The sequence below is a fragment of the Alosa alosa genome, chromosome 24 (assembly GCF_017589495.1).
Source record: "Alosa alosa isolate M-15738 ecotype Scorff River chromosome 24, AALO_Geno_1.1, whole genome shotgun sequence".
Lineage (NCBI taxonomy): Eukaryota > Metazoa > Chordata > Actinopteri > Clupeiformes > Clupeidae > Alosa > Alosa alosa.
Window position 1 is genome coordinate 28,631,100 of NC_063212.1, and position 25,263 is coordinate 28,656,362.

Genomic DNA, 25,263 nt, shown 5'->3' on the forward strand with positions numbered 1-25,263 from the left:
AATCTCTGGATACCAAAATTCACATTTTATAGACTAGCGACTGTTTTGCCGATTTGTTAATGTTTTTGGTGAGAAACATCAAAATAAGTAGTCTAACTTCCCTACAGCGCTCTGTCTCAAGTGCCACACCAGCTTGAAACAGGCAGATAGAGCATATGGGCAACAGTTTTAGCCACATGTACTATGATGAGGCAAGTCAGGGGCCAATTTATACATAGCCTAATTGTGTTGAGTTGAATGCCATGCCAATGATGTTTCATGTTACAGTACCCAGCATTTCTCAGTATTTCACTGATATTTGGGCCTATTACATAAGTGCCCGGGGGTCCAATAGAAACACTCCAAAGGCTGCATCTGGCCCAGGACCTTATGTTGCCCATGTGTATGATTGTGTATGAAATGTCTAACATAGATTAGGAAAAAAAATAGTATGAATAACTTACTGTTCATTTGGCTTGGTTAAGTTTCCCTAAACAGGCAAAGACAAAAGACAAAAATTAACAACATGTATTTCTCCTGAAGCAGTAAATGGGATACTTAGGACTACCTATGAATGTTGAATGGAGATAGGGTAAGGTGCCCTGAGAGCAGTATTAGAATGTACAGTATGTTGCAAAAATGTTCTTAGAGCAGCCAAATGTAGACCTAATGTCACATGGTGCTCTCAGAGCAGCATTACAATATCTGCAACAAAAAATGCCCTAAGAGCAGCCAATGAATTGTTGAATGGAGATAGGGTAACGGTACCGATCATTTTGTCGCACGCATTCCATTCAACAATTCCGGGAAGGCAGCGCTGCATTTGAAAATATGCCCAAAAGCTAAGCCCATCTTTAAGCCAATGAATCCGTTGAACGCGAGGCGACTCTCCAATGAAAGGACGAGGTTGAATCCTTTGTTCTACCACAACGGTGCCTATGAAACTTTGGTTCCGCTTACAAGACAAATAATGTTTTAACGATCTCTTCCACGACCACCTAGTAGTCCATAAAACAAACGAAACAAGGATTTGGATGAATATATTGACTGTTGGTGTTTCTGGTGAGGATTTGAGATTGCATTGAGTAGTTTAAATAAAACAAGATTTCCAAATGGCTTGCTTTGCTGCATGTAGCTATGACATGAGAAGCAGCAACAATACCACAGCAGAAATATCCCTCAAACATAACGTGCAATGAGAGCAGCTAACTTGCTATCATAGCCCGTAAGAGTTATAACGTTAAATTCAATCCGGCTAATTTAATTAAGTTAATTAATAGAATATAAGCTAACATTAGCTATTATCCTTTCTTAGAGCTAGCTAATGTTGCGAGTTAGCTTACTTCATTATCTTGACATTTTAATCTAATAATCTAATATAGTTCAACATAAAGCATAACATTACCTTAACTGCAACGAAAGTGTGATGTCTCCCGAGTCCTGAGAAAAAAATTAAATAATCCATGTCCCGCCTCCTGCCATTGCTGATTGGACGACTGAGAGAACCAGTAAGATGCAATGCTGCCCTGAGAAGATATTTCAAAAACTAAAAGACCCATCTGCGGCTTACATCTGGGATTTATGAGATCTTTTGAGAAATATTGGTGTCTCAGGGCACAATGAAATGGATCGGGTATTTGTATGTTGTTATTCGCCAGTTTTTCTGCATATCTGCTCTTTTCTTCGGTTGGTAAACCTAATGCATCTTACATACTCGACGTTCCCGACCAGTAGCGCGACAATGTGACGTCAAAAGTACAGATCTCTCTGGCGCACCAGGATTTTGGCTGGGTAGCACACCACTCTTTTTTTTTCCAGCTGAGCGCGCCAAACCGGAAGATGGACTAGTTTGAAGGCAAGCGAGAGTTGCAGTTCGGAGGACTGTTTTGTTACAGTCGTGAATTTTTAATAGTCTACTCGATAAGTTAACAAAGTTACCAACGAGAGTCGAAACACATGGAATTAAAGGGACACCAGGCATGCCTGATGCTTTTATTATTTAACACTTTATTTGTCCCAGAAGGGCAATTATTTTGCAGCAAGGTTACACACACACACACATAAACACACACACACACACACGCTTCCACAAGATAAGTCAAAACACAGAATTAAAAATAATAAATAGAAAGAGAAGTGTATAGGGAAGAGGGTTATCTCCGTGTCCTAGAGTTCAGTAACTGAACAGCAGATGGTATGAAGGAGTGTTTGTATCTGTTGGTTCGGGCTAATGGATATTTTAAACTGGATCTCAAATTCGCTGTGCAGAGGGTGGGTATAATTTAACAGGATGGATTCAGCCTTCTTAATTGCCTGTTCCTCATACAGCATTGACATACTTCTCTGTTGGACACCAGTGACTCTACTACACACCTTAATGACTTTAGAAATGGCATTTTTCTGTTTCACATTGAGCAGGGCATACCAACAGATGGCTGAGAAGGTAAGTATTGACTCAATGAAAGATCTATAGAAGAGAGTCATCAGGGATTTATCTACATTAAACTTTGCCAGCTTCCTAAGACAGTATAGACGCTGCTGACCTTTTTTACACAACATGTCTGTGTTATGGGTAAAAGTTAGCTTGTTGTCAATAATGGAACCCAGATACTTGTATTGCTTTTTTCTCTACGAGGCTCCCCCTAGCGTCTGTACGTGTCGATACGTGTGCGAGCCCTCGCTCGGTCTGAAGCTCTTTTCCTTTTCTTTGCATCTTCAGTCAAGGGTTTTCGATACTTCTTAATCGGCTCTGCCATTATACACGTTTGCAACAATCGCTAGCGCTTCGTTAGCCTGCCTCTGTGCTGGGGATGCAGGATGTAAACTGATCCTGCTTCTTGCGATTTCTGAGACTGTGAGACTGAAGGTCGGCGGGTCGGATACACCAAACTTGCAAGCGGGATATTCTTCCTACAGGCAGTAGGGGCGGGCGAGAGAGTCTTAATTTGCCCTGTAATGAGTCATTTAACCATATACCGACTTACGAAGATGATTAAATAACACAAAAACGTTGCCTGGTGTCCTTTTAAGAGGAAAGAATAGAAAAGATTTATTTTCAACCAAAGGATTTCAAAGGAGGGTTGCCGGTTCGAACCCCGACCAGTAGGCATGGCTGAAGTGCCCTTGAGCAAGGCACCTAACCCCTCACTGCTCCCCGAGCGCCGCTGTTGATGCAGGCAGCTCACTGCGCCGGGATTAGTGTGTGCTTCATCTCACTGTGTGTGTTTCACTAATTCACAGATTGGAATAAATGCAGACTAAATTTCCCTCACGGAATCAAAAAGAGTATAAGTAAGCAGTGCATGTTGACCTTAAAGCACGTCCTTTATCATATTGTTTGAAAATATTGTCTTAGGCTATGTGACGTATTTATCCAGTTAGAACTAGCTAGCAGCTAAGAATTTGGCTGCTGTATGCCAGCACTTGCTGGATCAGCTAGCGCTAGGGATCTAAGTCAATTTGCCAATGTGAGTTCTAAAAATATGAACTAATTAACCCCCGTTAGCACTATTTAACACAATAGCTTGGAAGTGCAAGCTTTGTGGTGTGCTCCTTGATAACAGGGCACAGGTCCTGCAACATTATCGTTTACAGCATGTTAGCAATGTTTCCTCCATTAACGTTAGTCCACTGTCTTGATGCACATTTAAGTCAGTAAATTCATTTGACACGGTCACACACAGTTCATGCTCAGTCAGAATGTTTATTATTATTTTAAATTTTTTTTTTTTTTTATAGCCTATAATTTATTATAAAAAGTATTTCTTTTAAAATATTAATTGCTTAAAAATACTGCTAATTATATGCTGTTTAACAAATGTATAAATTGTGCACTGTCGCTTTAAGACAGTCTCTTTAATTCACGTTTATTTCTCAATGATCTTCTGCCTGCTCCGCTATGGCTAGTGCTGTACCTACGGCTGGGCCCACTCACAGTTTTTAAATGGTCAGTAGTGGGAACTACTGTTGCCTTCATGATTTTCTTTTAAAAGTTTTTTATAAGAAGAAAATATCAATTATCAACAATGACAAGCCAGCTGGAACCTGCGGCGCTCTCTCAGACAGACGCGTTCCCAATTAAATGGATCGCATAATGTTCACGTTAGATCGGCCGCAAAGGAGATAACTAAGAGTTTACTTAGTTTTACATGATGTTATCTCTATTTAACATGATGTTTTGACATTGACATTGTAAACGTTCTCTAAGGAGAGTGAAAAGCAGTTTTCAGTAAAGCTAACCAAGGTTGTCTCTTTCGCAGGAAAAAAATAGCGAGCAGCCTGATAACCACATGAAATGCTTGGCGGGCCGGATGAAAGTGCTTGGCGGGCCGGATCCGGCCAGTTTGCCCACCCCTGAGCTAGAAAGTAGGGAAGTACCAAAGGTGGAGGGGGAGGAGAGTATTTTTGATCTAATCTACGAATAATGTGAATGAATAATCCCTTCATGAACTTCTACATACGAATCTAATACTCCATGCACTTAAAATAAAAAGAATGCTTTGGTTTCAGAAGCTGTACTATCAAAGAAAGGTAATCCTATTGAATTGCATGTTGTAGTTATTAACTGGCTTGACTCCATGTTTTCTCATGCAGGGATCCTCAGATGTAAATATCCAACGTGCTGTGGCGCTCCGTGGCCTTCCTTTCTACCTCCATGAGGATGATGCCACTTTTCTAAAGACATGGGATGTAAGTAAGTATGTTTTCTATTGACATGACAGTTAAAGCGTAACTGTGGCATTAAGCGACCCATGGCCTGTTGTTTCGAGATCAACGCATGCTATTAGAATAAAACACAATGAGAAAATTGGGTACAACATAAAGCAAATACTGCTCCAGCAGCTTAAAGGGGTGGTTCAGGATTTTGGACATAGGACCTAATTTCCAAGTTAGCAAGTGTGATATTTATCATTGGAGACCGTTTTTAACACGTTTCATCCAGTCCTCGTCCATCCAGGCGTTATATTTATTTGCCTCGGTGTACTATGGAGTGGGTAAGACTGTTTTTAGTGGCAGGCTTACACATACTGTTGACTTGCGCTAGCCTAGCACCTGCGAACTCTGCAACTACACTCTAAAAACAGATTGGTTAAAAAAACAACTAATATCGTTGGTTAAGCATATATTAGTTAATTTAACAAACATATTGGTAATTATTAAAACAATACATTAGTTATTCATTAACCAACATCATTAGTTAAGCAAATATTGGTTAATTTAACTAAGACACATAGGTTATCCATTAACCAATCTCATTTGTTCATGGATTTTTTTTCTCAACAACCAATTTAATTGGTCAGCACTCACTTTAAGAAAATGAAATAACAAATATTATTGTTTAACCAGCTATCTGTTAATTTAACCAAGAGTTATCGGTTTACATTGAATGTACCATATCCAGGGTTTCCGTGGGGTCTTTGAAGTCTAACATTTAAAATATAAAATAGGCCTAGCCTGTATTTGTGAAGCTTCAGGAGTTTTGACTACACTTTGCCTTTGTTAGGCTATATTGAAATTATGACAGAATTTTCTTGATTAGGGTAAGGCCCCCTCTGTGAAAGTAGGCTAGGCCTATAGGTCCTGTGTACATGGCTGCCATTTCTGCATAGCATGTTAAAGTTTAATTCCAGTTGCTGCTACTGGAAGAAACTGGAATCCATGCATTTCCACTGAATTATTTTTGGAATCTGATCCCTTATCATACCAGTTCATTCTTACTCGTTGCTTTCGACTTATCGTGACTAAATTCAAGATGGCTGCAAACGCTTAAACTTCGTGAAGATACTGTCTGTATAAATCGCCTTGTAAGTAAACCACCAGTGCTTTTCAAAGTTCTCAATGTCTCGTTTTAAATGTCAGGGCCCTCGGAAGTCTACCAATGAAGTGTGGAGATACATTGAGCCTCGTAAATGGGTGTAAAACAGTGATTTATTTGCATGGCTAGCCCGATGCGAAGCACCACTATTGAAAAAAAGCTGTTGGTAGCATCGGCTAACTAGCGCCAGATTTTGGAGTGCAGGGGACAAGCCGAGATGGACTATGAGACATACGTTCACACTCGGTATCATGTTTCAATACACTTTAGGTCAATATCACACCGGAATTCTCCTTTAAATTGGCAGATGCACCAGTGCGGTGCGTTTTGTGCGGACCACTTGCTTGAATTGTGTCTTCTATTTGAGGGGAAGTGAACTTTTTTCATGTGAAGTTGCAGCCTGTATAGGCTAGTCCTAAAAAGTGTAGGCTATACCCTACCCAGCGGGCACCTTGATGTCAATTTGATGTCAAGAATTAGTCAAGGCTTTGACCAACATGTTGAGCATAATTTCATACTATTTTAGCTTTACAAGCTGGCTTGCTTGTGATTGTAAAGAGGTTTAACAGGGACATGTAGTCACTATAAAACTTGGGTCAATATGATTAATGTTAAATCAGTCAAATTGATCTGAAATTGACATCACACCATATGAGAACCATAATAATCATAATAGTAGTAATAATAGCCCACTAGGCTAATGTTACTATTGTTTGGACACTTCTATCAATCAGTTTAGTAGCCATTTCAATGTAACAGTCTAAAATGGCAACAATAATTTTCACATAGGCTACGATTGTTTTTAACGCTCTTGATAAGCGCATGCGCACACACAGCAATTCCCATCCCCCACCCCTGACTGACATTTCAACTCCAGGCACCAGTGACTTCAACTGTCACTTTTCTGTCATGCAGCTGACTACATGTGTAAGCTGTTCAAACTCTGCCTGTCCTTATCATTCAAGGTAAGAATTAAAGTACTTTGTATGTCAATTGAAAACGGGAATTTATTAGAAATATAGCTTTTATTGTTTTCATAATGGAATGTTAACCAAATATGTTAGAATTAGCTAGCAATTAGCTAGCGAGCTAACATCGCTAACGTTAGCGATGTTAGCTGTGAATGTTAGCTTTTCCAGTAACTAACTTCACCATTATGTGGAATATCTATGTTGAATGATGTGTTAATATCATATCTAGCAATAATTCTGTCTGAGATGTCGTTATGAATAGAGTTTTAGTTTGAATGAAATATCTGGCACAAGTAGGTTAGCTCTAGCTAACTTAGCTAGCTGCTACATTTAAAGTGTCTTTACATGTCTATTACCATGAGACACAGATGAAAGTTGTTAACGTTACCTTGCTAACTTGGGGTGTGTGTGTGTGTGTGTGTGTGTGTGGGGGTACTTGCTCTGAGACATGTGTTTACTTAACATGCATGTGAGTGTAGCAGTGCTTCAGTGATGGTCTTTTCATGTTCTGTGTGTTTTTTAATTTATTAATCTTAGTCTTCTTCTGTTCCCTCTGTTTACAGACTGTGTGTTATGAGGACTGCTTCCCTGAGAATGCTGAGTGCATTCTGGAATATTCCAAATGTGTGCCACTTCCATACGGACGCCCGCAAGAGAGTTCACTCATCAGGTAGAGACACACATACACGTAGAATTACATTAGGGCTGTAACGATATGCAATTTGAAACCTAAATCGCAATACTCATATCCACAAACCTGTGTCGCGGTGTGAAAAGGCAGAACCGCGACACACCCTTTCTAGTGTTTCACACAGCGCTTTGCAGCTTACAGTATAAGCAACACACATCTCCCGCTTTACTTACCGGTAGCCTACGTTGTCCAAAAATACATAAATAAATCATAATTTCGTACCGCTCATTACTTTCATTGTAGACTATGCTTGCAACTTTACCAAATTGTATAGAAGTAAACAAAAAAGTATTTGAGGATGTATTTGTGTCTGTAACTGTGTTTAGTTTATCCCCTGTTTTTATGTGTCTGTTGCTATGTGTGCTCCATCAACTGTCTAGGTCAAAGTTGGTCTGTCCTGATGGCACTACCTGCTACTTGATGATGTCTAGTAGCCATCGCTGCTGCCTTCAACGCAAGTGTTTGTGTTTTGAATATATTTTTTTTCCATGGTGAGGGCTATGGGGTATGTTATTGTGCATGCTCTAATTTGTTTGACATATGTGCAATGTAATGCATTAAAGGTTGTATCAGCGATTTCAGGCCCAAAAAAGGCCCAAACATAAATGATCACATTCATCTAATCTTTCCTAACGATCTGCTAGCTGTCTGCCCCATAAGCAGGCCGTCAAAAAAAATGTGTCTCTGTAGGCAGCCTAGGCTCTGAGATCTGTACACAAAAACAATTGCTACCAACAAGGGTTGGCAAACACTCAAAGGCAAAATAAAGTGTTTCAACCAATAACTGACAAGATGCGCGTTTAGGAGAGTTTTAATTGTACGGGAGTGAGGGGGGGAGAGAGTAGCGAAGCTAGCTATCGCTGATACAACCTTTAATACAGAAACTAATCATGATTATTGCAGCTACTTAAAATGGTCTTGAATTTTGCAATTTAGCCACGTTTACCATTGTGTTGGTGGTAATGTGAGCAGTGAATATCTGCCAAACTGATCATAATCATTATTTAAAAAATTGTACAGCAACTCAATTTATTGTACAGCATGCATAATTTGATTTAATCCTATCTTATTGACAGAGTCCTCACAAATAAACTGATATCAAGAATTAACACAGATGGTGATGGTGGCAAGTGTGCCTTCAGAAGGTATTTATATATATTTTTTTTTTTACACCAGATTGACTTACCTTTCCTTATTTTTTTAATGCTATGATTTTTATCTTAATCAACAATAACCAGATGTATGGCAAATGGTGTTTTATTTTTTTTTTTTAGTGCCACCCAGCAGTCCCAGCCTGCTTTTGCAAGTCCGATGGGGGATGATCTATGTTAAGGTCGTGTAAGCAAGAAGGCAAGTGCTGCTGCAGGCAATGTTGCGATAAGGTATGATATCACACAGGCATACTACTGCTCAGAAGTGTAGGGTCACTGTGAAATGTGACCCTGCAAGGCGAAACCAGTCGTTTTGGTAAAATTTACAAAATTAAGTTAATGTCCTCACATGAACGGCCATTGACTAAGCTTTCCAACCTAAACGAGCATCGAGGGTATTGCAAAAGTATCGCTAAGATAACCGCATCCAAAGTTGGCATGGTTCTCCTGTCACATTACGCCAGAAGAGGAGAAAATCACCTTTTTAAGTAAATTGTCACGTGCGATAGTGAGAGGACACAGCAATTATTAGCCTTACGGTAGCGTGACTTTGAAGTGGATGACTGACTATGTCCAGTTTTATCAACCGAGTGAGTGTCTTTTTCTGCCCCTAGTTCATACCTGGGATGTATTTCGGGGGAAGTAAGGGGAGAAGAAGTTCTGTGTACACAGATTGTGTAGGCTATAGGCCCACTTTTAAAATGTGCTACGTTAATGGAAAACTTCTCCTGGTCCGTAAAATGACACCAGGAAAAGTTTGTGCTTTTGACCGTTCGTGCCCTGAAAGGCAAGTCTTTCACATTCATATTCGGTTACATCTGCCAAGAACGATAGAGAGCTTACACATTGAGTAACGAGTAGCCTAATGAGTAAATTTTAGCTCTACTGTAAAACCTTATAGCGGCGTGGACAAATGGAATGACTGCTAACTGTGTTTAATCTTCACCTAAATAAAGTCAGGGTTTAGAGCAACACCATAGAGTTTTTTGTACCTTAAAATAATGTTTCCAAAATCGTTTCAGTGGTTCATCAACTTGTAACAGGGTGAACGGCACTTCTGCATTCGCTTTGCGGACCTCTATCGGCTATAACCGCACTATGTAAGTTTGCCAGATCGGGTAGCGGGTCTGTAGTTTAAGACATCAAAACATAAGAAACTACAAATTTGACTTGCATCTGATGTCGCAATACATCGTACTTTCATAAATCGTGCAACATATTCTACCTTGTCTGTGGACATCGTTATTTGCAAAGCCGGTGCTGGATAAACAAATAGCGTGCGTGCAGAGGGAAAGTTTTGGTGTTGCTTTAACAGTCAAAACGTATGTTTATCCGTGAAATTTGTTCACAATATGAAAGTGTAGACTGTATGCTGTCGAATGCAAGCAGCGTGTATGCGCTCCGCTTCCGTTGTTGTTTAAATGGAAACTTGGCAGGATTTCCCCCTCTGCTGGAGAAATTGTGAATTATGCTATTTCAAACTGTGGGAAAAGCACATGGATTTGTTTACAAGCTAGCGAACGGTTAGCATAAGTTTGGCAGAACTATGTGGATGTTACAAGGTAAGAAACATGATTTAAAACGAGTTTCTTGTTTCTCACTTCTCTTTCCGGGACGGTAGTCTCAATGTTGCAAGGTTGGTTTTCCCGCCTGGGGACGCTTAGACGGGGGAAAGTCACCATTTTCACCGAACAGGTCATTTAACCATCCAAATGATTTCTAAACGGGTTTATTACGTTGAAATAGTTGCCAAGTTCCCCTTTAAAGATTGAATGTGAAACGGATTTGGAGCCAAAGGCTAAAATTTAACGCAGCTACAATTTGTAAGGTATCACCAATATCAATTTAATGTTATAGATGCATGGCTATATACATTCTTAAAATGGTTCTGGTCTAGACTTAAATATCTATTGAAAACTTCACAATGGAGGGTGTTTTTAGAGCGTGATCTGCAGGCGACCTGTTGGCTATTTTTAGAAGGTGCGCTTGGAGACCACTGATTTAGACTGTTAAACCCTGACTTTATTTAGGTGAAGATTCAACACATTAGCAGTCATTCTCTCTGTCCACGCCGCTATTTTAGGTTTTACGGTAGAGCTAAAATTTACTCATTACTCATTACTCGTTACTCAATGTGTCAGCTCTCTCCATCATTCTTGGCAGATGTAACCGAATATGAATGTGAAAGACTTGCCTTTCAGGGCACGAACGGTCAAAAGCACGAACTTTTAGAAATATCCTGGCGTCATTTTAGGGACGTTTTTCCATTGACGTAGGCCTAGCGCATTTTAAAAGTAGGCCTATACACAATCTGTGTCTCACAGACTTCCTCTCCCCTTACTTCCCCCGAAATACATTAATTATATTATATAGTGACACCTTATGACCGTCTCAGGTATTAACTAGGGGGCAGAAAAAGACACTCACTCGGTTGATGAAACTGCACATAGTCAGTCATCCGCTTCAAAGTCACGCTACCGTAAGGCTAATACTAGCTGTGCCCTCACACTATCGCACGTGACAATTTACTTAAAAAGGTGATTTTCTCCTCTTCTGGCGTATCGTGACAGGAGAACCACGCCAACTTTGGATGCGGTTATCTTAGTGATACTTTTTGCAATACCCTCGATATACATATTGTTGGAAAGCTTAGTTTATGGTTGTTCATCTAAGCACAATAACTTAATTTGGTAAATTTTACCAAAGCGACTGGTTTCCCCTTGCAGGGTCACATATTGGTGGTGTGTATATAGTGCACATCTGCATTACTTCTAACTATCGCACCTGACTTCTAAGCTGCTAGTGTGGGGTTGCTTTTATTTGTCACACAAGCTGAGTTGTTTGCATTAAAGGTGCTCTAAGCGATGTTGGGTAACGTCACTTCTGTTGACATTCAAAGGAAACAGAGAGCTAGCTCACCCCTCGCTCCCCCTCCCTCCCATGCAACTGAAACTCTCCTGAACGTGCATCTCATCAGTGATTGGCTGGAACAATATGTTATGTTTCATGGTCCAGGCTGGACCAGGCTGTTTTTGTTGGCCATGTTTGGAGCCTGGGCTGTCCAGAGACTGCGCTTTTTTTACAGTGTATTCAGGGGACAGGCAGCTAGTTGATGGTCAGGTGATATTTGTTTTATGTGACAAAAATGTTTTCGCTTATAAACATCGCTTAGAGCACCTTAATTATATTCATGGACACAGTCAATTGTAATATATGCTTACTTTCTTTTATATTCATTTTTTGTTTTTTTCTGTCGCTCCAGCCTGCAACAGATATAGCCGGCCTTCTAAAATCCAAGAATGAGGAATGCCTGAAACAAGGAACAACTCGTGTGTGTGTATGAGTGTGCATGTGAGGGTATGCGTGTGGGAGTGTATGAGTGGTGTGTGTGTGTGTGTGTACAACTTGTGCTCTGATTGTGCACCAGTTTGCTCATGGTTATGTGTTAGCCTGTACACTTTTTGTTTTGTTTTAGGTGGGTGAATATTTATATATGTATGGGTGTGTGCTGTAATGTATGTGTTTGTGTGTAAATCCGTTGAGTTCATATCAGATGAGGGCAACACCATGCCAGTTTGATCAGGGTATAAGCATGTATGCTTATGTATATTAGCCTGTATGCTTTTTGTTTCGTTTTAGGTGGGTGAATATGTGTATGGGTGGGTTGTTTTGTTGCTGGTTGTCTTTAAACAGTAAACTTGTTTAAAATACCCTTGTTTAAAAAGTCATTGGTTATTTGTCAAGAAACTATTTAGTTATCAGTTAGTTGGTTAATACAGCCTAGTTATATTGGTTAATTTTACAACTGAGAAAAATTGGTTGAAAATGTAACCAATCTGCTTAACTAATATGTTAGTCGGACACATATTACACGATCTAATGGTTAAAACAACCTAGTTAGATTGGTTAATTTGTCAACTAATGAAAATTGGTTAATATTTAACTAAGTCAGATTTGTCAATTTGACTAATAGTTAGTTGGACACTTAATACACAATCTAATTGGTTAGTGCAACCTAGTGGGATAGGTTAATTTGTCAACTGATGAAAATTGGTTAAAAACTTAACTAAAGTCCAATTTGTCAATCTAACTAATTTGTTATTCGGACACATATTACACGATGACATTGGTTAAAATTGATTGATATCATGGTTAATCCAACTAATCTGTTTTTAGAGTGTAGAAGGACTGGATGAAACGTGTTGAAAACGGTCTCCAACTTGTGTTTTTACCTTGGATCTTGGCACAAGGGATTATAACACCTAATCCTGTGTATTAATGTAATATCACACTTGCTAACTTGGAAATGAGGTCCTATGTCCAAAATCCTGAACCACCCCTTTAAACCCCCCTAACCTAACAAGGCATTTGAACTGAACTGAAACTAAAGCCAAATTCCCTGGTAGGTTATCAATAGCTGCTGGGCCACTACTCGGTCTATGTTGCACCAATTTTTTTATTCTTTTAATTTTATTCTTACGAACAGCCGTGACCTCGAACAACAGGGCTATACGTCGAATAACGCTTGAGTTACATAATTATTTCAATAATGCAACTGTCCTGGAAAAGTTTGAAGAGAAAATGTTAAACTTAATATGACATGGTATCACTTGACATGTAATGCCTATTAGATATTCAATTAACACACAATTATTCTTTGTTCATTTCTTCAGGTCTCTCAATCGGAGTTCCCAGATATTGAGGACCTTACTGTTCAACTCATTCTGATCAGCACGAACAGTGCAAATGCATCCCTCTGCCCAAAGAAGACTCCTGTTGTTTTGGAGTGAAATGATTGTTGAATTTCCTAGCATTGGGCAGGCATTTGTCATTAGGTATCTATCTATCTATCTATCTATCTATCTATCTATCGATCTGTCTAGTCTTTATGCCCTTGATCTAAACTTGTTCTGAACTCCAACCTGTATTTGTTTACATGGTTTACATGAAAATAAAAGATTAAGAAGAATTTCACTGGCCTTTGTCAACCTTTTTAATAATTTTCTTTCAAGTCCTAAGTTGAAACTAATCAAAATGGACAAGTTTGTTCAACTTTCTGGAAATTAAAACTTTTAAGTTTTAAATTTAATTTAAAGAATTGGATGAAGCTAAATGAAATATTTCATGCTGACATTAATTTTATTAATTACTGTGAACTCATCTAGTTGATGTTTCTTTAACTTTAAAAAAACTTGTTGAACGCACTCAAAATTTGCTAGTGAAGACTAATTAAAAAAGTTCAGTTTCTTTGACTTAGCAAAACCGAGTTACTACTTAAATTTTTTTGTGTAATCGGTTTCACCAATTTTTTTGAGTTCAATTAACTTGTCGGGTTTTACAGTGTAAGGAAGTGTTTTATAGAGTTTTATTAGGTGTTTAGCACAGTGCTATTGAATTATTTTTGTTGAATACAACTTTTTAACAAGTTACAACTAACCCTCTATCTGTTACAACTAACCCGCATATGGGGCAGGTTGTAACATTCTACCTATGTAGGTCCTACAAACAAACTTCCAGTGCACATTTGTAGCAGAGATGTACGTTGCTTGTATAAAAATATGAGCAGTGAAACTAGAATGTTTTTAGAAATATTTAGCCAAAACCAAAAAGTGTTACTTTTCAACGGAACAGGTCATTTAATCATCCAAATTATTTCTTAACAGGTTTATTAAGTTGAAATAGTCACCAAGGTCCCCTTTAAGTGGTTTGAGTTAAATTAATCACAGGAGATCGGTCAAAAGAATAAGGGAGAATAAGAAGTTGTGTGATAACATACAACAATAGGAAAGCATGCACTGTAATAATAAGAAGAAGCCTAGGAAGAACAGCATTTTCATGCACTGTTATAATTTCAGTTTTCTTCTCAGTAAGTTGTAGGAAGTTGGTAGTTGAACATATTTTCCAATGAACAAGTACTATCAGGGGTTACTGGAGGGTAGAACTGAGTATCATCTGCATAACAATGATAACGAAAACTGTATTTCTTAAAGATGGTGCTGAGGGGGAGCATGTATAATGAAAATAACATATGAAATACAGAAATGTCTTAAATCCCAAATAAAGGTCCCTATGTAGGATGACCCATGCTAGTCCTTTCGATAGAACTCTGCTATCTCAATGGGAAGGTCGAGCACAGGATATTTTAAAGATCAGCTATGATTTTTCTTTTCCCTGGAACTACAGTACAGTATGTATGAAAGAGGCTTAGCCTGTGTTGCCCCGTAACTGCAAGGGTGCACCGACCGGTCGATGTGAGTACTGCAAACAGTTGCTGAAGTGGGCGGCCGCTGGACGGTTTGGCGCTAGATACAATATCCTCCGGGTACCGGCTTGCAGCATCCCTCTACTACGCATTTACTGTATGCTCACGGTCTAATTTGCATAGCGACTGGACTTAACAGTGTAACTTAGACGTTCGTTATTAAACCGAAGTGGTTTGCTCCCTGCAAACCCATTACATTATTTCCCATCGCAGTCACAGAAATAATAATGATGAGGTAAGTGCTTCCGGTCGCCATCTTGTCGCTAGCCGTGTGTTTGAGAGGGTTTGTTTGGAATAACCGGCCAACCTCGTCTATATTTTACTTTTAATTTTAAAAGATGTCTAAAAGACATCGCTTGGATCTAGGCGATGATTATTCGTCGAGTAAGAAAAGAACCTCCTCCGATGGGTAAGTAGGGGTGTGGACGTCCGGAATGGTAACATTATTTCTTTCGATGCTGACTTAAGCGGTTAGAGACCATGACAGCTAAATTGGCTAGGTAGCCGACAGGGCTAAGCCTATGTTGAAGGAGCAGTATAATGGCCTAATATAAGTGTTTCTCTTGGAAATTAGCAAGTAGAAGGACTGTAACGTAATCTGTTTAGACGGTTTCGTTGGAGGACCTTAACAGATCAAAACAAAATAGCCCATTTAATACACCCAACGTAGCTAGCACGTGGACAGTGATTTGATAGGGCCTCGGCACGCTAGCATCAGAGCTAACGCGAATGTTCGTGCTCAACTCGCTAGCTGCTATGTGGCTTCTTGCCGCTCGTTTTGCGCGGCCTAATAATATGGCCTTCGTTTGTGATTGTCGATTTTGAGTTTGTTTAGTTATAGTGAACAAGTAACGTTGTGTCAGTCATTTAACCTTAAACACAATTGTAGTAGGTAACGTAACTAATTAAAACGCCATAAAGTGTAGTAACTAGCGTTACCGTTGGCTAGCCAACGTTCACAGATAGCCAGTTAATGTATGATATCAAGAGGACTATTGATATGGAAGTGTTGTAAATAATGTAAGTGTTCGGCAGGCTGCTAGTATTGCATACTGGTTGTAATATACATTTGTGTGTGCATGTTAGTATATTGTAATTGCAGACTGCAAATGTACCCACTCGTAGGTTAACGTTATTACTGCTGTTGTGCTAGCAAGCCAAAGTCGGCAAGTAATTGTCGCAGCTAATAGCTAATTAGCAGTCCAACGTCAAGACAACGTGGGGCTTCGCTGGCCAGTAGACCATAAGACCTGTGTTATCTTAACATGCACCAAACTAACGTTTATGAGGCGCCACGCCGCTCTCCTTGATCAGGTGATTGGATGTGATGTGCATTGACAACTTGAAATGTGTAACGTGAAATTGTAATGTTAACATTGTATCCACGAAGTGGAGTCTGCTTAGATATGACCGGCTCTGTCGCCTACGGTGCAGGTTGTGGAAAGAAACATCTCTAGTGATCTGGGCAACTGATGTGGTTTAGCGTCGTGATTGTGACAGGCATCTAATACTTTGTTTACAATGATAAAAAGACGACGTTTTTTCTTGGATTTCCCTTTGGGGATCAATAACTTATCAATCTAAATCAATCTAACTAGCTATAACTAACAAATCTTAAATAGACTTAATACCAGAGTTTTGCTGTCTCTGTCATGAATAAATATGGAGTCTCCCAGAAATCTTGCTTATATTAAAGAGCGTTTCCATTTTGCCATATAAGAACATATTAACCGGTCATGTATTGAAACAGCTTAATCAAACGGAGAGACATCCTCTAGTATTGATGCATAGTCAGATGCAGAGTATACTCAAACTAGGTTAACCTTACCTAACTAGCAAGAAAAGTGGGAAATGACATTTGTTTTCATGACGTGAACGTTTTTGACCGATGTGGTAAGTCTAGTCCTGCCTGACTAACACACTGCTGTGTTTTCTGTCAGTGACCAACAGAATGTCACCAAAGCCCTGAGCTGAATACTGTGACTGCGATTGTTGGCCTGTGTGTGTGTGATGATGTAGTGGTTAAATAGTCTCTAACCCTCTATGGGGCCTGTGTGGGTTAAATAGTTTCACTGTTGAGCCCTCTTCTCCTCCTCTCCTCCTCTCCTCTTCTTCTCCTTCTCTTCTCCTCCTCCTCTCCTCTTCTCCCTCCTCTCCTGTAATACTGTAATACAAACCCCTGTCTTCTCTCCACCACAGAAAGGAGAGAGACCGAGATCGTGACGAACGTTCGAAGGACCGAGGACCGAGGGACCCCATGACCGGGATCGAGCCTGGCGACAGCCCGCAGTTCTGGGGCGCCGATGACCCTGGGCCTGGGTCTGGTGGGGGGGGTTCCAATGGGGGGCGGCGTGGGTCTGATGCCCCCCTTGAAGCAGACGGCCATGCACCAGCAGATCAACCCCTTCACCAGCCTGCCCCACACCCCCCGCTACTACGACATCCTCAAGAAGCGCCTGCAGCTGCCCGTCTGGGAATACAAGGAGCGCTTCGGCGACATCCTCACCCGCCACCAGACCTTCGTACTGGTGGGAGAGACCGGCTCTGGCAAAACCACACAGGTGTGTGTGTGTGTGTGTGTGTGTGTGTGTGTGTGTGTGTGTGTGTGTGTGTGTGTGTGTGTGAGAGAGAGAGAGAGAGAGAGAGAGAGAGAGAGAGAGAGACCAGCTCTGGCAAAACCACACAGGTGTGTGTGTGAGAGAGACCAGCTCTGGCAAAACCACACAGGTGTGTGTGGGGGGGTAAGAGACCGGCTCTGGCAAAACCACACAGGTGTGTGTGTGTGAGTTAGAGAGAGACTGGCTCTGGGAAAACCACACAGGTGTGTGTGGGTGATAGACCGGCTCTGGCAAAACCACACAGGTTTGTGTGTGTGTGTGTGTGTGTGTGAGAGAGTGAGAGAAGGGCTCTGGCAAAACCACACAGGTTTGTGTGTGTGTGTGTGTGTGAAGAGAGAGTGAGAGACCAGCTCTGGCAAAACCACACAGGTGTGTGTGTGAGTGTGAGAGAGACCGGCTCTGGCAAAACCACGTGTGTGTGTATGAGTGAGAGACTGGCTCTGGGAAAGCCACACAGTTGTGTGTGTGTGTGTGTGTGTGTATGAGTGAGAAACCGGCTCTGGTCAGGTGTGTTGGACGATATGGACAAAAAAAAAAATCTTTATATTTTTTATGATTTTGATAACAATATCCTTTGAAATTTGTTATTTAAAAGTCTGAGTTACTTTACAGCTCATTATTTATGAATAGCATAATTACAATTGTAACCAATAACCTGTGACTTTAACCAAATCAACCAATGCATTGTCACATGTCTGACACATTTCCAATTCTATTCTATTTCCAACAGTGGCATGGTCTAGTCAGCTACATTAGCTGAGAAGGTAGATAACAGTTTCCCAAGAGAAAGTCTGAAGCTGAAGTTCCTTTCAAACCTTAGGATTCAATGTAAAACGAAGCAGACCAACAGGGTACATCTCAGTTATTTCCTTCAATTTTTTTGTTTAAGAGCAATCATGTAGGCTGGCATTACAAGTTACAGAATAGAAACTAATGCGTTAGCTAATGGCTAATGTATATGCAAAATCCCATAGAGATGCTAACAGTGTTAGCATAACCAATTAAAGTAAATATACTGCTCAAAATTAAGGGAATACTTCAATCATACACTGGATCGGTACTCTGACACTGTTTGGTTCTGAACACAAGTAAAACTTTAGAGGCGAGTGTTTTATTTTGCAAGAACTGCCAGACATTCTGTGAATGTAATTTGAGAATAGGGAAAAGGGTGGAAGGTTAAAAAAATGTGTTTTAACAATTGTGGAAAACTGTAAGTGTTCCCTTAATTTTTTTGAGCAGTATATTTAGAGCAAACTTCAGTCCATTTACAAAAGGGTTACATAAGAAGAGTTGTTTATTTGTAACTTACTATTAAAATACTCAAAGGCTTTCTCTCCATATAATACTGTGTAGGAAAAAACGTGACTTTAACTCATCAATGCCACTTGAACGAAGTAGCCGCACAAAATAAACTTTAGGCGTGCGTGTGACTGCAACCCACTAGTGATTATGTGACAATGCTACCCACTAGCGATCATGTGACTTGCTCTGCTGCAGGCAATGGCTTCTCCCGCTTCTGTTGCATCCTGATTTAGTAAATGTGTGGGGTTTCAGTGCGTGATATCACCTCCTGATTCAGTGGATGTGTGGGTGATTCAGTGCGTGATTTTGAGTGTTTTTTCCCATAAGTAATATAATACTCGATAGTCAATTTGCATATCGTTAAAACAACAACCACAGGCCCCAGCCGTGGCGCAACTGGCTGGGGCACCTGCACCGTACGCCGGCGACCCGGGTTCGATTCCCGCCCGTGGTCCTTTCCGGATCCCACCCCGACTCTCTCTCCCACTCACTTCCTGTCAATCTCCACTGTCCTGTCCAATTAAAGGCATAAAAAAACAACAACAACCACCACAGTGTTATCGTATTATTTTATGGTGTGTGTGCAGATCCCCCAGTGGTGTGTGGACATGGTGCGGTCCCTGCCGGGCCCCAAGCGGGGCGTGGCGTGTACGCAGCCCAGGCGAGTGGCGGCCATGAGTGTGGCTCAGCGTGTGGCCGACGAGATGGACGTCATGCTGGGACAGGAAGTGGGATACTCCATCCGATTCGAAGACTGCAGCTCCGCCAAGACCATTCTCAAGTAAGCGCACACACACACGAAGACGCACGCACAGGCGCACACATGAAGACGCACGCACACGCATGCACACGCACACACACAAAGACGCACGCACACACACAAAGACGCACGCGCTGGTACACACGACATGAAGACTCATGCACAGCGCGCATACATGAAGAAAGATGCACACGCACGCCTGGGCCAAAAGACGCGACGCTACACACGAAGACCCACGCCATTGCGCACACACACAGAGCGTCACACACACAGAGCGTCACACACACACAGCGTCACACACACACACACACTAGCACAGACGCTGTCAGAAAATAAATACACTTCATACACGTTGAAACTGCATGAAGATGATTCTCCATATATTGTACACACACACAAACTTCTGACTGTGCTAAAGATGAAGTATGCACACACACACACGCACTTCTGACTGTGCTAAAGATGACTTCATTGATTGTCCATATGTCCCTGACTGCTATAGATAAAGTCATAGATTCTTTGAGTTAAAAATTTGACTCCAGACATCAGGACGCAGTCTTTTGCCAATACACACAAATTAGGACACACACATTCACAGACTAACACACACACACCAATACACACACATTAGGACACACACATTTACAGACTAACACGCGCACACACACACACCAATACACACACATTAGGACACACACATTCAGACTCACACACATTAGGACACACACGTTTACACACACACACAGCTAGAACCTTTTCTCACTGACCAGAGCTTGACCCTGATGTTGGTTTGTTGCCATGTTAACTGGTGTGTGTGTGTGTGCGTGCGTGCGTGTGTGTGCAGGTACATGTTAACTGGTGTGTGTGTGATGTAACTGGTGTGTGTGTGTGTAGGTACATGTTAACTTATGTGTGTGTGTGCATGCTTGCGTGCATGACTGACAGTATGCTGTTGAGAGGCGATGACCCTGATGTTGGTTTGTTGCCATGTAAACTGGTGTGTGTGTGTGTGTGTGTGTGTGTAGGTACATGACGGACGGTATGCTGTTGAGAGAGGCGATGAATGACCCACTGCTGGAACGGTACGGCGTCATCATCCTGGACGAGGCTCACGAGAGAACACTTGCCACAGACATCCTGATGGGCGTCCTCAAGGAGGTGGTGAAGCAGCGCTCAGACCTGAAGGTACACACACACACACACACACTAGGGGTCGACCAATTATCGGCCGGGCCGATATTTAGCATTTTTATAATAATCGGTATCGGTCATTTTTCCCGCCGATATTGAAATGGATAAAGAATGAAACACACACCTACACACACACTCACTCACTCACTCACTCACTCACTCACTCACTCACTCACTCACACTCACACACACACACACACACACACACACACACACACACACACACACACACACAAACGCTCCTTTGTCTGTAAAGCATCTCTCACTCCCTGCATTTGCTACTCTGTGGTCGAGAGCATTGTCTCGCCCTCTACACCGTCTGATTTGTTAGTTAGCACGAATGCAGCCAATCGGGATCGAGGACTGAACACAGAGAAAGTTTAGGATTCTCACTGAGGCAGACTGACTGGGCTTCAGCTGTACGGAGCTATTTTTCGAAGGTAGCCTAAGGAAGGTAGCCTACATTGCTGAAGTTGCAATGAATCACAATCATCTACAAAAACACCACTTTGTAAGCTATTGTCTCTTTGATCCGGATCAATAAGTAAAGCACCCACTTCCTTAATTTAGCGAATTCCCGATTGATGCATGTTAGTGAAATGCTGTTTAGCGTAGTTACAAACTTGGGTGCTGCGCGTCGCGAGTCCTTTGCCTCCGCCTCGTCCATTAATTGTGAATAAGTGAATAACTGGACACCTCGGTGGAGGCGGACGTGATCCCTTAGGCCTACATAGTCGACAAGTCCTAAATTATGCCATAGCGAACGTCAAAAAGTCCTAAATTATGCCATAGCGAACGTCAAAAAGTCTAGTTGCTCCTTTTTGAAACATACTGTCAGAAAAGACCAGGCTACAGGCACCCAGGGCCAGCCGTAATTTAATCCGACCTGAAGTAAATCGCGTCCTGAGCTGGCTATTAGCGTGCCTTTTACACTCTCAAATTGCCTGCTTAAATAGCTACTATAGAACTATTTTAAAACTGTTTTGTTAAACTATTCAACCATAACACTTGCCATCACGCATGCACCTCTCCCTCTCGTGCACTCACACACACGATGGCAAAGCATCCTCTTTGTGACAGGTCCCTTAACATAGTTAACAAGCCCATTGTGTAGGCCTAGTCTATATAAATAATTGCTATCACTCAGCTCTTGGATTAACATCATACATAGGATTAACACTTGTGATGCAAGTTTATAGACAGTTGTGTATCAAAAGAAGAAAGGAAAGTTTGCATAATGAAATGATTTTGAATGACCCTCCTTTTTGACAACTGACATATCGGTTATTGGCCTCCTGTTTTGGTAATAATTGATATCGGTATCGGCCCTGAAAAAAACATATCGGTCGATCCCTAACACACAGACATATACGCGCATGCGCGCACACACAGATATAAACGCGCGAAGACACACACGCACACACACACACACACACACAGACATATATATATACACACAGACATATATACACAGATATATACACATTACACAGACATATACGTCTATCAAGACACACACACACACACACACACACAGATATATACGTGCACACACACAGACATATACGCTTGCACACACACACACAGATATGTACATCAGTCCCTCCAGGATTTCGCAAGGATTTTTTGAGGTTCTTGCGACCTAAAATGCCTGATTTCGCGACAACTTTTCTAAAAAATTGTGATGGAAGTAGCGTTGTTTGTTGCGAAGAAATTGCGGGAGGAAGTAAAATTGCAAAAATAGTTTTTTATTTAATTCTTTTAATTGAGGGCAATTAAGGTTAGTGAGACCAAAATCACACTGATCATCTTGATGCTTATTAAAAAGGATAAGTAAAGGTAAATAGTAAGGGTTACAGAAAATCAAACCTACTTTATTTGTGTAAATACTTTGACTGGGGTAATTCACAAAGCCCCTTAAAGAGATGGCATCATGTCATACGTTTCAATATATTCATATATTTTGTAATTCATATTAAGTTCATATCTTTTTAATAATTCATATTCTGTGACCTGCTGAACTACTAGCTAAGTATCTAGTAATTTTATATTGATTTAAACTATTCTTGAATTTCCCCTGGGGATCAATAAAGTATCTCTATCTGTCTATCTGCCTCTTTAAGGACGTGAGAGTAGCCTATTTACATTTCTGAGTGGATTGGAAGGCTTCCATCTCACTTTTGACATAGTGCATTAAGATATGTGGATGCAATTCGGGATTTTCTTTGTCATTAGTTAAAATAAATGATAAAAAATAACTCTAATGAAATCATTCTTGGATCACTGAAGAGGTAAATGTCTTGCAATGTGATTAATGTCTATGATTGTGGTAGCGCTGCACAAACTAAGCCCACAAGCTAGCAAACCTGACACGAGCTAAAAGGACATCTCCAGATGTAAACGTTTGCCAATGGGTTGCATAGCCCATCGGTCCCCAACTACCGGACATTCCTAACCGGGCCGTAGCCTACGACAAGAGTTTAAAAAAAAAATGCATGCAAACTAAATAAACTCAATTTAATTCGCAATAATACCCACTGACGATGGTGAGCCAGATACCTCAACTGTGACTCGCATGCACCAAGTCCTTTATGTGTGGTATTTGGCGATAAGTTGTCAAACGAAGCAATGAAACCATCAAAGCTAATTCGACAGTTAGAGTCCAAGCATCCTACACTTAAAGACAAACCCCTTGAGTTCTTTGAGCGTAAGAAACGCGAGCAAGAAGGACAAAAAACTAGTCGCAAAGCAACCCACATCGGTGAACGTGTGGCGCTAAAAGCCTCATAGTGGCTAGTCGGATTGCTAAATCTAAGAAGCCCTTTACTATTGGGGAAGAGTTAATTCTGCCTGCTGGTAAAGGCATGTGCAATGAACTCCTTGGGGAGGCTGCAGCTAAAAAAATAGCTTTCTGCAAGCACTGTCCATAGGCGAATTGATGATATGTCAGAGGATATTGAGGCACAGTTGTTAGAGAGGGTGAATGGGTCACCGATGGCAACGATATCCGTTGGTTGGTTGCAGGTCACTGGCCAGAGTGTTTGAGTTACGAGAGCCGCTGCAGAGATTTCTTACAGAAAAAAAAGTCACCGCTAGCTGCATATTTTAGTGATGAGGGCTGGGTGTCAAACTCGCTTACCTGTGTGACATATTCGGTTGCTTAATGACCTCAACCGTCACTGCAGGGGAGAATGACGACTGTCTTTAAACTGGCAGATAAAGTCGCTGCATTTAAAGCCAAGCTTGATTTTGTGGAGTACGACGAAAGTGGATCGGGGTGTATTTGATATGTTCCAAAACAGTAGTGGGGTTTTTGGAGAGACTGAGGCAGGGCCCTTTCTCTCACAGCTGGTGTATACGATCACCTTGTTGCGCTTTCAAATGAGTTTGAGCGTTATTCCCATCCTCCAAAGATCCACGGCAAACCAATGAATGGGTCCGAACCCATTTGTCAATATCCCTATAGTCCTAACTTGTCAGCGCCAGGAGGAAGAGCAGTTGATCGAAATTGCAAATGACGGTGGTCTTAAGAGTGTGTAGGCTATGAGGAAACCTCTCTGGCGGGTTTTTGGATGAAAACCAAAGCAGAATATCCCGAGATAGCCGTAAAAGCGCTGAAAACGTTGCTACCATTTCCCTCCACTTATCTATGCGAGGCCAGGTTTTTTCGCAATGACTGCAACTAAGACCAAATTGCGCAATCGACTGGACACATTGAGGGTGTCACTGTCTTCCATCACCCCCAGATGGAACCTTCTTGTTGCAGGGAAACAAGCACAGGGCTCCCACTGATTATATTCGTAATGCACGTTTTGTTACCATATTTTGTTAAGCATGTTAAGCTAGTTCTTTTCAAGTAATGCATGCACAACACTGAACATGGAACCCACGGTCCGTGAAAAAAAATTGGGAATCAAACCGGTCCATGGTACATAAAAGGTTGGGGACCCCTGGCATAGCCTACTCAAATGTCTGTAAACCAAGTAGACCTTAATGAACTTACTTTCATAGCCTAGGTAGGTTAGCAACACCAGGTTGAGAGATGCAAGTAAGCAGATCATTGTCATCAAAACTGCAGAGGAACGAACAAGTTATAGCTTAAGTTAAATCCCTGAGCGCCGCTGTTGCAGTTGCCTTACCTCACTGTGTGTTCACTGTGTGCTGAGTGTGTTCCACTAATTCACGGATTGGGATTAATGCAGAGGCCAATGGGATCAAAAGAGTATATATGCTTATGCTTATAGGGCAGTCTCTGGTGTCTGCAGAACTGAGTTCTCATTTCTGGCTCAATATTCTGTTTAGGTAGGAGGTAGGTGGAATTTCACAGGGAAACTATGAAGATTGGTCAAATTTGCGGTTTGCGGTGTTTGGACGAAATTGCAAGGGATTGCGGGGATTTGCTGAATTCGCGTTAATTGTTGCGTTCGCAACATCGCAAATTCCTGGAGGGACTGATACATGCACATACAAACAGACGCGCACACACACACACACACACACACACACACACAGATATAGACATG

The 25,263-nt window shown here is 41.2% G+C and overlaps 1 protein-coding gene and 1 long non-coding RNA gene across 2 annotated transcripts in view; both read left to right on the plus strand.

Annotated features, from left to right (window-relative positions):
• Nucleotides 1-6,672: 6,672 nt before the first annotated feature.
• LOC125289585 lies at nucleotides 6,673-12,317 on the plus strand. The gene is made up of 4 exons (XR_007192657.1): nucleotides 6,673-6,759; nucleotides 7,329-7,435; nucleotides 8,741-8,838; nucleotides 11,870-12,317. It is a non-coding gene; the product is annotated as an uncharacterized LOC125289585 (long non-coding RNA).
• Nucleotides 12,318-15,126: 2,809 nt separating this feature from the next.
• The window catches only part of LOC125289359 (ATP-dependent RNA helicase DHX15-like), a 27,552-nt gene continuing 17,415 nt past the window's right edge, over nucleotides 15,127-25,263 (plus strand). The window contains 5 exon segments of the mRNA XM_048236114.1: nucleotides 15,127-15,278; nucleotides 17,069-17,215; nucleotides 17,217-17,430; nucleotides 19,377-19,570; nucleotides 20,575-20,734. Of these exon segments, the coding sequence (XP_048092071.1) occupies nucleotides 15,208-15,278; nucleotides 17,069-17,215; nucleotides 17,217-17,430; nucleotides 19,377-19,570; nucleotides 20,575-20,734 (786 nt within the window). The 5' untranslated portion in view covers nucleotides 15,127-15,207.